The 12,101-nt window shown below is 41.1% G+C and overlaps 1 protein-coding gene across 1 annotated transcript in view; it reads left to right on the top strand.

Annotated features, from left to right (window-relative positions):
- The first annotated feature begins 410 nt into the window (after positions 1-410).
- Positions 411-12,101, top strand: part of LOC120048012 (cullin-4B-like) — a 32,833-nt gene continuing 21,142 nt past the window's right edge. The window contains exons 1-13 of the mRNA XM_038993679.1: positions 411-1,068; positions 1,687-1,802; positions 2,493-2,596; positions 2,889-2,958; positions 3,050-3,123; positions 3,240-3,402; positions 8,441-8,530; positions 9,014-9,096; positions 9,311-9,378; positions 9,603-9,721; positions 9,870-10,062; positions 10,288-10,392; positions 10,570-10,680. Of these exons, the coding sequence (XP_038849607.1) occupies positions 585-1,068; positions 1,687-1,802; positions 2,493-2,596; positions 2,889-2,958; positions 3,050-3,123; positions 3,240-3,402; positions 8,441-8,530; positions 9,014-9,096; positions 9,311-9,378; positions 9,603-9,721; positions 9,870-10,062; positions 10,288-10,392; positions 10,570-10,680 (1,780 nt within the window). The 5' untranslated portion in view covers positions 411-584. The remainder of the gene's footprint in view (positions 1,069-1,686; positions 1,803-2,492; positions 2,597-2,888; positions 2,959-3,049; positions 3,124-3,239; positions 3,403-8,440; positions 8,531-9,013; positions 9,097-9,310; positions 9,379-9,602; positions 9,722-9,869; positions 10,063-10,287; positions 10,393-10,569; positions 10,681-12,101) is intronic.

Raw genomic sequence — 12,101 nt, 5'->3', positions numbered from 1 at the left:
CAAAGTCCTAAACCCCGCCCATTTTTACAATTTATCTTCTGAAATGTATTATTTTAACCTAACCCTAACCACACTGCTAACCGTATGCCTAACTCTAACCTTAAATTAAGATTAAAAGCATGCATTTTTATTTTATGGCTGTGCTAACTAGTGGAAACCACTTTTGCAGCAGTAACATGTGGGTAAAGCACTTCCGGTAGGTCATGGAATCGCTTGTAGAAGGTACGTTTTGATATTGAACTTCCCAGGTGTTATGGCAATTTAACACTTGATACATTACATATTTCGGATAGAAATAAGTCTCTATTGGATGCCGACAAAACTAACTACCGCTCCACAACGTGGATATTAAAGAGAGGCCAAGCAATAGGAAGCAGTAATCAACCATCTTTCTTCTGCCAGCAGAAATAACAAGAACAGAGAGAGGGTCCAAGTCATTGAGCTGGTCCAAATGGGGCTGTAGTTTGCAATTTATTGTCTGCTTCTTAGCTAGATACTTGTAAAAGACCGGACGACTCGGTTGGAATATAGCAAGATAAACCTTGGAAGCGCGACTTGTTGACCCACGGCACATCTGGAGGTTTATGATTAGTAGACTGGCTATAGCTATTACAATTTGTATTCATTTTTTCATGTTTCCAATAGGTTTACCTTCCCCTAATCCCCCACCGCCAACCCAAGAGGCTAGACCAGCAGCTTCAGATGTAAATAACGACAGCAGTATCACGTCTTCGAAGAAGAGGAAAATAAACAGTTCTGAGAGGGAAGACATTGATTCAATCTCTTCATCTCCTAAAACCACAAATTATTCATCTTCCTCCTGCACCTCCACTTCGCAACACATTCAGAAGAAGTTGAGGTTCGAAGATTCAGTAGATTTCATTGGACTGGATGTGAAAATGGCCGAGGAGTCGTCTGCATCGTGTTCTTCTAACAAGATGAAAACAGTTTTTTTGGCTGGGGGTGTTGGGCACCATGCAAACGGGCTGACGAAAACGGCAGGCTCCACTACCTTCTCCAACAGCAAACCTGGCGCTGCAAAGAAACTAGTCATCAAGAACTTCAAAGGTAGTGTGATATTCAAAACATTCAAGTGATGGATGGATGCAAGGAATTGCATGCTGTAATCCAATGTGTCCGTTATAATGAACGTTTCTTTTAAAATTGTTAATTACTTGGCCTTGCCTAAAATATTTTACAGTTGAATATGTGTCATTATAAAATGGGTGGTTCGAGCCCTGAATGCTGACAGCCATGGTATATCAGACCGTATACCACGGGTATGACAAAACATGTATTTTTACTTCTCTAATTACACTGGTAACTACTTTATAATAGCAATAAGGCACCTCGGGGGGTTGTGGTATATAGCCAATATACCACGGCTAAGGGCTGTATCCAGGCACGCCGCGTTGCGCGTAAGAACAGCACTTAGCCGTGGTATATTGGCCATATGCCACACCCCCTTGGGCCTTATTGCTTAGTTATAAAATGCACAATGATACACTACTATTTAAATGCCTGACATGATGCAGCTCATTTGTCTGAATATTGTTATTTTTTATAGATGTTAGACTGATTATGTGTATAAAAAAATAAAAATAACAGTGGTACAGATAAAAGAATGACACATCAGAGAATTACTGTTCTCAAACTGCTTCCCTGTCTCTTTCATTTTCTTCACAGAAAAGCCCAAATTGCCAGAGAACTACACACACGAGACCTGGCAAAAGTTAAAGGAGGCGGTCGAGGCCATTCAGAACAGCATTTCAATCAAGTACAATCTTGAGGAGCTCTACCAGGTACCTCAAAATGCTGCACCTGCCTCATTTCCCTTCATAACAGTCCTGGGTCATGGTCACATAATATTTTATTTGTCACATGCTTTGTAGACTAACAGTGAAATGCTTACTTATGGGTTGTTTTTCAACAATGCAGAGTTAAAGATAATAAATAGAAATAGTGACACAGAATAAATACACAGTGACTAACAAATAACAATGACGAGTAAAAATAACATGGCATTTGGCACTAAACGGAAGAAAATGGACTGAAACATGGTGATGAAACCTGGACTTGTCTAATAAGGATTGTTTTCATTGACCAATGCAAAATGTTTTATGCTCCCTGCCCTAATGAACACTACTCTGTGGTTGTGGTTATTATTATGATTGGCCACAGATGGGAAGCCCTCCTCCCCTATGACCTTGACTTCTTATTCAAACCTATGATTTCACAGTCAGTAAGCTAAACACAGTCTTAACAAACAAGCTCTTTTTTTCTTCATGTCTCTAGGCCAGTATCTTGCGAAAGAGCTTGACAATAATTTGCGTGATATGTCTGCACTGTTTAATAGCTGTGTTGAGTTATGTGATGTTTAGATTACTTGGTGGCGGTGTCTTCTGTAGGATATTACATGCATAGATAATCGGTGTTTTAGCCCTGAAATGTAATAAACTCTTTAAGCACTCTCCTTTCTGTTTGTTGTTTAGGCTGTGGAGAACCTCTGCTCCCATAAGATATCAGCCAAGCTCTACAAACAACTACAGGTTGTGTGTGAAGACCACATCAAGGCACAAATCGATCAATTCAGAGAATATCCTTTTCTGTGTGTGTAAATAGATGGTACTAGAAAGATGGTTCAATATATGTTTAGACACGGCTCAATCCTTGATCACTCAATGTAGGCTTTCATGAGTCTAATTTTTTGGTTCAAGTATTTACTAGGGGATAGCTTTTGTCATTTGAACTACAGAAACTGAAATCATGTCCTTATAAAGGTTGATATTGAATGCATGTCCTTTTAATCACGTGTACTGAAAGGACACTGCTGCTGCTTTGTGTTGTTATGCATATGAAACCTGCTATATCCTTAACTCAGTGCTCACGGATGCACTGGACAGTACACTCTTCCTGAAGAAAATAGACAAGTGTTGGCAAGATCACTGCAGACAAATGGTATGTCTATGACTCTGTTCTTGATAGGATGTAATTTGATTCAATCTCATTCAAATAATTTCCTATAAAGGATTTCTTTCCTCTTTTACAGATCATGATTAGAAGTATATTTTTGTTCTTGGACCGCACCTATGTTTTACAAAATTCAATGCTCCCGTCAGTCTGGTGAGTTTCTCCTCCTCAAATAAAAATGTTGTAGAAAACATTGTTCTATTTCTAGCTGTGTTCTGTCAATAGTAATTGGCTTTGGTTCATATTAATATCACCCCTCTTCCCTTCAGGGACATGGGCCTGGAGTTGTTTAGGTTTTACATTATCAGCGACATGAAGGTCCAGAGCAAGACCATTGACGGAATCCTGCTGCTCATCGAGAGGGAGCGCAGCGGCGAGACCGTTGACCGTAGCCTGCTGCGGAGCCTATTGAGCATGCTTTCTGACCTGCAGGTATGGCTCCGCCCCTTCACACAGGGCATAGGAAAGCCTACTCAGTGGATATCTTGTCCTATTCGCCCGGTGAATCAACCCTTATCCCCTACCCCAGCGGTTTCCAAACTAGGGGTCGTGACCCCATGTGGGGTCATCTGATGAAAATAGGGTCGCAGGAGAATTTCCAAAATCCTGAAGGAAAAAAATATATACCAAAAATATACTGAATAAAAATAAACGCAACAATTTCAACAATTTTACTTACAGTTCATATAAGGAAATCATTCAATTGAAATAAATTAATTAGGCCCTAATCAATGGATTTTATATGACTGGGCAGGGACGCAGCCATGGCTGGGCCTGGTAGGGTATAGGCCCACCCACTTGGGAGCCAGGATTAGTTTCCACACACAAACACTTTATTACAGACAGAAATACTCCTCAGTTTCATCAGCTGTCTGCGTGGCTGGTCTCAGACGATCCGTACATGGAGGTCTAGGGCTGGTATGGCTACACGTGGTCTGGGGTCGTGAGGCCGGTTGGACATACTGCCGAATTCTCTAAAACGATGTTGGAGACAGCTTGTGGTAGAGAAATTAACAGTAAATTGTCTGGCAACAGCTCTGGTGGACATTCCTGTAGTCAGCATGCCAATTGCACACTCCCTCAAAACTTGAGACTTCTTTGGTGTTGTGTTGTGTGACCTGCACATTTGAGTGGCCTTTTATTGTCCCCAGCACAAGGTGCACCTGTGTAATGACCATGCTGTTTAATCAATGCTCACTAACAGGGATGTAAACAAATATTTTAGAGAAGTAAGCTTTTTGTATGTATGGAACATTTTGGGAATCTTTTATTTCAGCTCATGAAACACTTGAATCAATCCCATGGTGAATGGCTAGGACCGCTACGCACACTATTGCAGAGACTTTTATATTATCGGCGGCAATTGATATGGTGAAAAACAATGTGTGGGGAGGCACAGAAACTCAATATCATTACCTATATCGGATAACTGGTAAACAAAGAATTTATGCTATTGCTAGCAATCAAGAGGAAAGTCTGACTGACTCAAACTCCCCAGCTCATGCTTTCCAAATGGGCATGAGGGCCAAGATGCCCATGCGTTGACTTTTGTCGGGGGATGCTATTCATGAGGACGTATTGTTCTGTCCCACGATTCCTGAGCATGAAACAACATAGGGGATGTTGGGATCGAATGGTGGGCTTTTGCACAGATGGGGCTCCATCTACAGTATGGCGGGCAGGCCTCTGCACTCAAGTTATGAATGTGTTTCCCTCTGCCATATGGACATTGTATGATACACTGAAAAAAACTGGCGGTAAAAGAGCTGAGATACTGTATATGGGAGCAGGTAACTTGGATTGTAAACTACATCAAACCACATCCACTGCAGGCACACGTGTTCACAAAACTGTGGAAATATGGGATCAGAGCATGACAATGTTCTATTTCACACTGAGGTTTGGTGGTTATAGAGGGGGAGTGTTGGAAAGATTTTTCTCATTGGAAGAGAAGTTTGGTACCTACTTCCCAATCCATTTGACTGTGATCCTGTCTCAGTTGACATGCCGGTAAGTGAAATCGAACAGTTGATCGAGCTGTCATGTGCTCGAATGCAGCAGACAACGCATTCACGGGTCACTACAGAGGAGTTTTGGTTCCTGACTCAAAGGGAATGCCCTGCCGTCTCCCTCTGAGAATGTCGCGTTCAAAACAACTCGGAAATCTCCGACTTCAGTGCGTTCAAGACAACTGGGAACTCGGAAAGAAACGAGCTCAGACTGGGAAAAATAATTTTGAATGGTCATCCAACTCAGAATTCCTAGTTGGGAACTCAGGCCTCTTTTTATAGACTTTATGACCTAGAAGATCACTGACGTCATGATTTGACCTCGTATTTTTCAGAGTTCTCAGTTGTCTTGAAAGCACCATAAAACTCATGGTAGGCTACCTTTCACCAGCTCATATCTGTATGAAGCTGGATTCAGTGCTCTCAACTGCATTAAAACCAAATATCGACCCAGGTTGGATGTGACCGCTGTCGACCACGCCCCTGACTGAGAAACTCCGACGCGACATGCATCAAGCACATCTATCTCATTAGTGGTGGTGAGATAAGAGAGATTATGTCGGAATAATTTGCAATTGACTGTCATAGCCACACATTAAAAGTATGTGACAGTGAGTTGAAGACAATCAGAATTACTGTTAGAATGGTTTTAAATTGACTGCCATAGCCCCAAATAAAATAAAAAAGTAAACATAGGCTGTTAATTACATTATTGTTTTCACATGGTTTGGGTCATGAGAATTTTCAGATATCAAAATGGGGTCCTGGGCCAAAAACATTTGGGAACCCCTGCCCTACCCCCTAAGCACTTGTTTAGATCAGAAAGGATTGGACAGGTATATGAAAGCTGTTTCTTGTAGCTATCCATTTCTTCCAGATGTGCAGGGTGGCTAGGGGTTGATCCTGCACTATGATATCCCTTTGATATTGCCAATCACTTTAACTTTTTTGTTGACAAGATTAGCACACTTGCATGCACAACAAATTCTGAGCCTTCATATTCATGCATAATGGACCAAATAATGAAAGACAATCATTGTAGTTTTGAGTTCCACAAAGTGGGTGTGGAATAATGTTTTTATCTATCTATAAGGACAAACTACCAGGTACCAAAAACCTGGATGGTACATTTGCTGAAATTGGTTGCGGAATACATTGTGACTCATGTTTACCACATCTTCAATTTAAGCCTAGTGTGTGCCCTCAGGCTACTGGGGCGGCAGGTAGCCTAGTGGTTAGAGCGTTGGACTATTAACCGAAAGGTTGCAAGATCAAATCCCCGAGCTGACAAGGTAAAAATCTGTCGTTCCGCCCCTGAACAAGGCAGTTAACCCGCTGTTCATAGGCCGTCATTGAAAATAAGAATTTGTTCTTAACTGACTTGCCTAGTTAAATAAAGGTTTTTTAAAAAATGAATGGAGGCTATTCTTGCTACCCAAGAATAGCAGAGCACTCTTTATTGGTTCAAACAGCCAACCAACCAGCAAACTTTTGGAAAAAATTGTGTTCGATCAAATAAAGTTATTTTACAGAAAACAAACGAACAACTTTCAGCATGCTTATAGGGAAGGGTACTCAACATGCTCGGCACTGACACAAATTACTAATGATTGGCTGAAAGACATGTATAGTAAGAATGTGGGATCTGTTTGTAGACTTCAGTGCAGCTTTCGATGTTATTGATCATTATCTATTGATGAAAAAAGGTTGGTGTTATGGATTTGCATCCTCTGCCTTTTATTATGGATTGAGAGTTACCTATCTAATAGAACACAGGGTTTTTGTTAATGGAAGCCTCTCATGCAAATTCAATTGAGTGTGGTGTACCGCAGGGCAGCCGGCTAGGGCTATTATTGTTTTCTGTTTTTACAAATGACCTTCCACTGACCTTGAATAAAGGCTGTGTGTCTATGTATGCTGACGACTCAACAGTATGCACATCGGCTGCAACCGTAAAATAAATGAGACACTTAACATAGAGCTCCAGTCAGTTTTAGAATGGGTAATTTGCAATAGGCTGGAGCTAAATATCTCAAAAACTTAAAGCATATATTTTGGGACAAATCACTCGCTCAATGCTAAACCTCGTTTAGATCTATTATTGAATAATGTGGCTATTGAGCAAGTTGAGGAGACTAAACTGCTATGTGTAACCCTAGATGGCAAGCTTTCATTGTCAAAACATACTCAATGGTTGCTAAAATGGGAAAAGGTTTGTCCATGATTGGGCATTGCTCTGCCTTCTTGACATCCGTGTCGACCAGACTGGACTACTGCCCAGCTGTGTGGTCATGTGCTGCAAAGAAAGACATAGGACAATTGCAGTTGGTCCAGAACAAAGCAGCACGTTGGTCCAGAACAAAGCAGCACGTATCGCACTTAGATGAACACAGACGGAAAGTGTCAGTAACATGCATGTCAGTCCCTCCTGGCTCAAAGTTGAGGAGAGATTGACTGCATCACTATTGGTCTTTGTGAGAGGTATTGATGTGTTGAAGGTACCGAACTGTCTGTTCAAGCAGTTGGCACACAGTTCGGACAGGCATCGGTACAACACAAGACATGTAACCAGAGGTCTCTTCACAGTCCCAAGATCCAGAACAGAGGCTGGGAAATGCACAGTATTAAATAGAGCCATGATTACATGGAACTCTGACACCCCAGGTAACTCAAGCTAGCAAAATAACCAGTTTAAAAAAACAGATACAACTGCACACACCTTACTGCACAAAGAGACTGTGAAGAGACACGGCCATTTTATATATCTATATATCTTTATATTCCGACTGTGATGTATTAGACCTACACAACCGGTCAAAAGTTTTAGAACACCTACTCATTCAAGTGTTTTTTACTCTTTTCTACAATGGTGAAGACATCGAAACTATGAAATAACACATGGAATCATGTAGTAACCAAAAAAGTGTTAAACAAATCAAAATATATTTGAGATTCTTCAAATAGCCACCCTTTGCCTTGATGACAGCTCTTCCATTCCTATTTTGGTTACTACATGATTTCATATGTGTTATTTCATAGTCTTGATGTCTTCACTATTATTCTACAATGTAGAAAATATTAAAACATAAAGAAAACCCTTGAATGAGTAGGTGTTCTAAAACTTTTGACTGGTAGTGTAGATATTGTGTATGTACTGATTTGTAGGCTGTGTGTGATGTTATAAATGTATGCAGTTCAAACCTTGACTAATAATGTTCTGTATTATGTCATGTTTCATGTGGACCCCAGGAAGAGTAGCTGATGCTTTTGCAGCAGCTAATGTGGATCCTAATAAATACCAAATCTCCGACACTGCTGTGTCTAAGACATCATGGGGTGTTTGTCAGCTGTGTTATTTGCGATCAACAACACCCGCGTCGGGATTTGAGTTGATGTACTATCACCTCCCCCACTTAAGAAATGGCTTTAATGACACCCAATGTTCTCCCTTCTCCTGACAGATTTATCAGGACTCCTTTGAGCAGCGCTTTTTGGAGGAGACTAATCGTCTGTATGCCGCTGAGGGACAGAGGCTGATGCAGGAGAGAGAGGTGATTTATACCCCCGGGCAGTGCAACACCACTGACTGTACTCCAGACCTCAGAGCCCTATGTCATCATAAATTAGAATATTCTGAGTCTGACTGGAGGCCACATTTTGATAGCCTGGTTCCAGATCTGTTTGTGCTGTATAGCCAAACATGACATTGTACTGCCAAAACTTGACAATGATCATAGAAATTGGCACGGTCTGTTCTTGCTCTTTTGCCAACTCCAATGATCGTCATGTTTGACAGTAAAATTTATTGTTTGGCTATACAGCACAAACCGATCTGGGACATGGCTAGCATTTAGAGTCTTGAGTCATCTTACAGTTACTTCTGGTAAAGGAAATATGTGATATGTGGAGTGGTTTTACATGGCACTAGATGTTTGTCTGACCCTGTAAGGATAGGTTGCTTTTGACTTCGAATCACAAATGATTTAGCAGCTGCTTGATGGTTTAATTTGATCACTTCTTGAATATCTCGTCAGGTCCCAGATTATCTCCATCACGTCAACAAACGCTTAGAGGAGGAAGCAGACAGAGTCATCACGTATCTAGACCAGAGCACACAGTGAGTATTTTTTGTTAGAATAGAAGGGGTTAGTCTTCCAAGAGTCCATCAGTATTGGTGTCATCTGTTTTCAGTTCCACATTTGACGTAATTCATTTTTGATTTGCTGCTGCCTTGGCACCGGTCTCAACGGGATCTACCTGTCTAAATATAAAGGATGAAAAAAGAGAGATTTGACTCCTCATTTCCTCCCTCTCCCGTGTTCTTTTTTCAGAAAACCTCTCATTGCCACTGTGGAAAAGCAACTACTGGGTGAACATCTCACTGCAACACTGCAGAAAGGTATATTTCAGAGACTACAGACTTACCACACTGGGGTATTAGTTTGCTTACAATGGATGACATTTTAAGAGTAAAAAAAATAACGATGCTATTGTCATATCACTTATCACATGATGAGAACATCAAATATTAAAAACAAAAAGATATTGACTGTTTTTTGTTTAGTAACATGAACTAAACTGTCACTAAATACCTTAAACTAAACTACTATTTTCCATCTCCAGGCTTGAATCACCTGCTACATGAGAACAGAATCCAGGACTTGTGTCTTCTCTATCAGCTCTTCAGTCGGGTGAGAGGGGGCGTGCTAGTCCTCCTACAGCACTGGATCGAGTACATCAAGGTATGCTTGAAAACATCAATAGCCCGAATCTGTAATTTACTCTTACTAATTCACTTTTTGAAGGCGTGGGGATACTTCCTTCAAGTACATTCATTTGTATTGTATATAACCTAAAGCAACCCTTGACACCTCTACCAACATCACACAGGCCTTTGGAAGTACGATGGTCATTAACCCTGAGAAGGATAAGACTATGGTACAGGAGCTGCTGGACTTCAAGGACAAGGTGGACCACATCATCCACATCTGCTTCATGAAGAATGAGAAGTTTGTCAATGCCATGAAGGAAGCCTTCGAGACCTTCATCAACAAGAGGACAAACAAACCTGCTGAGCTCATTGGTTGGTATCTCATGATGATCGCTATGGGAAACATGATAACGATAGCACTACAACGAGTGAACTGACTGAAAGAGAACTCATCTTTTCAAATTGTCTTCGTTCATAGACGTTTGTGTGCAGTTTTAAAGCTTCAGAATAAAGCTATTAAGCAAAAATTATATTCCAGGTTTTTTACAAGTAAACTACAAAAATGTAAATAAAACGACACATGGTTGTATTTTGTAGCAAAACACGTGGATTGGAAGCTGAGGGCGGGAAACAAGGAGGCCACGGACGAGGAGCTGGAGAAGATGTTGGACAAGATCATGATCATCTTCCGATTTATTTATGGTAATGTGGTTCCAACATATTAATTTATGGTCATGTGGTCTCAACATATTTCGCCAAACCATCATCTACTTCCAGGTCCTTCTAACTTTCGTCTCCTCTTTGACAGGTCTCTTAGAAGCCTGTTGAAGTCTGTCTTTGTACTTTAACTTCATACTCACCTTTTGAATTCTTGAATAGGAAAAGATGTTTTTGAGGCCTTCTACAAGAAAGATCTGGCCAAGAGGTTGCTGGTGGGAAAGAGTGCCTCCGTGGATGCCGAGAAGTCCATGCTGTCGAAACTGAAACATGGTCAGTGGGTTCCCCATCAGACCTGGGTTCAAATAGTATACATTTTCCAACAAATGGCTGTGCTTGATTGACTGATGCAATGGAAAGGTGCTCAACCCACCTTCACCCATCCGACACTTCAGGCAAGCTCAATCAAACGCTCAAACGCACAATCCCACACCACTGTCTACGTCAGAATACACCACTAGGACTGGGAATGATATCACAATACTTAGGTGCCGATACGATATGTATTGCAATTCTCACGATTCTATATGTATTGTGAATTGATGTTCCAAACATATTGCTCACTATATGGGTTCTATCTTCGGTTGGCGGTACGGCGGTGGTAGTGCCAAACACAGGTTAGTTTGCAATTTCAGCGTGTAAAAACTGGTGCTCTGGCGTTTTCCACCCCATGCAACAGGTTCAATTTACTTGCTGCAGAGAGACATGAGAGAGTATGAGAAGATTAGTTTTGATCAGTCATGTAAATATAAGTCCTGGAAACATGTTGGCTCACTATTTAAAAACTATATTCAGTACCAGTCAAAAGTTTGGACACACCTACTCATTCAAGGGTTTTTCTTAATTTTTTACTATTTTCTACATTGTAGTAAAGACATCAAATCTATGAAATAACACATGGAATCATGTAGTAATCAAAAAAGTGTTAACCAAATCAAAATATATTTTATATTTGAGATTCTTCAAATAGCCACCCTTTGCCTTGATGACAGCTTTGCACACTCTTGGCATTCTCTCAACCAGCTTCACCTGGAATGCTTTTCCAACAGTCTTGAAGGAGTTCCCACATATGCTGAGGACCTGTTGGCTGCTTTTCCTTCACTCTGCGGTCCATCTCATCCCAAACCATCTCAATTGTTTTGATGTCGGGTGATTGTGGAGGCCAGGTCATCTGATGCAGCACTCCATCACTCTCCTTCTTGGTCAAATAGCCCTTACACAGCCTGGAGGTGTGTTGGGTCATTGTCCTGTTGAAAAACAATTGATAGTCCCACTAAGCGCAAACCAGATGGGATGGAGTATCGCTGCAGAATGCTGTGGTAGCCATGCTGGTTAAATAAATCAGACAGTGTCACCAACAGCCACCATCACACCTCCTCCATGCTTCACGGTGGGAACCACACATGCGGAGATCATCCGTTCACTTACTCTGCATCTCACAAAGACACGGCACTTGGAACCAAAAATCTCACATTTGGACTCATCAGACCAAAGGACGGATTTCCACTGTTCTAAGCAAGTCTCTTCTTCTTATTGGTGTCTTTTAGTAGTGGCTTCTTTGCAGCAATTCGACCATGAAGGCCTGATTTTACGCAGTCTCCTCTGAACAGTTTATGTTGAGATGTGTCTATTACTTGACCTCTGTGAAGCATTTATTTGGGCTGCAGTTTCTGAGGCTGGTAATTCTAATGAAC

The sequence above is a fragment of the Salvelinus namaycush genome, chromosome 5 (assembly GCF_016432855.1).
Source record: "Salvelinus namaycush isolate Seneca chromosome 5, SaNama_1.0, whole genome shotgun sequence".
Classification (NCBI taxonomy): Eukaryota; Metazoa; Chordata; class Actinopteri; order Salmoniformes; family Salmonidae; genus Salvelinus; species Salvelinus namaycush.
This window is presented reverse-complemented; position numbering and strand designations above follow the sequence as displayed.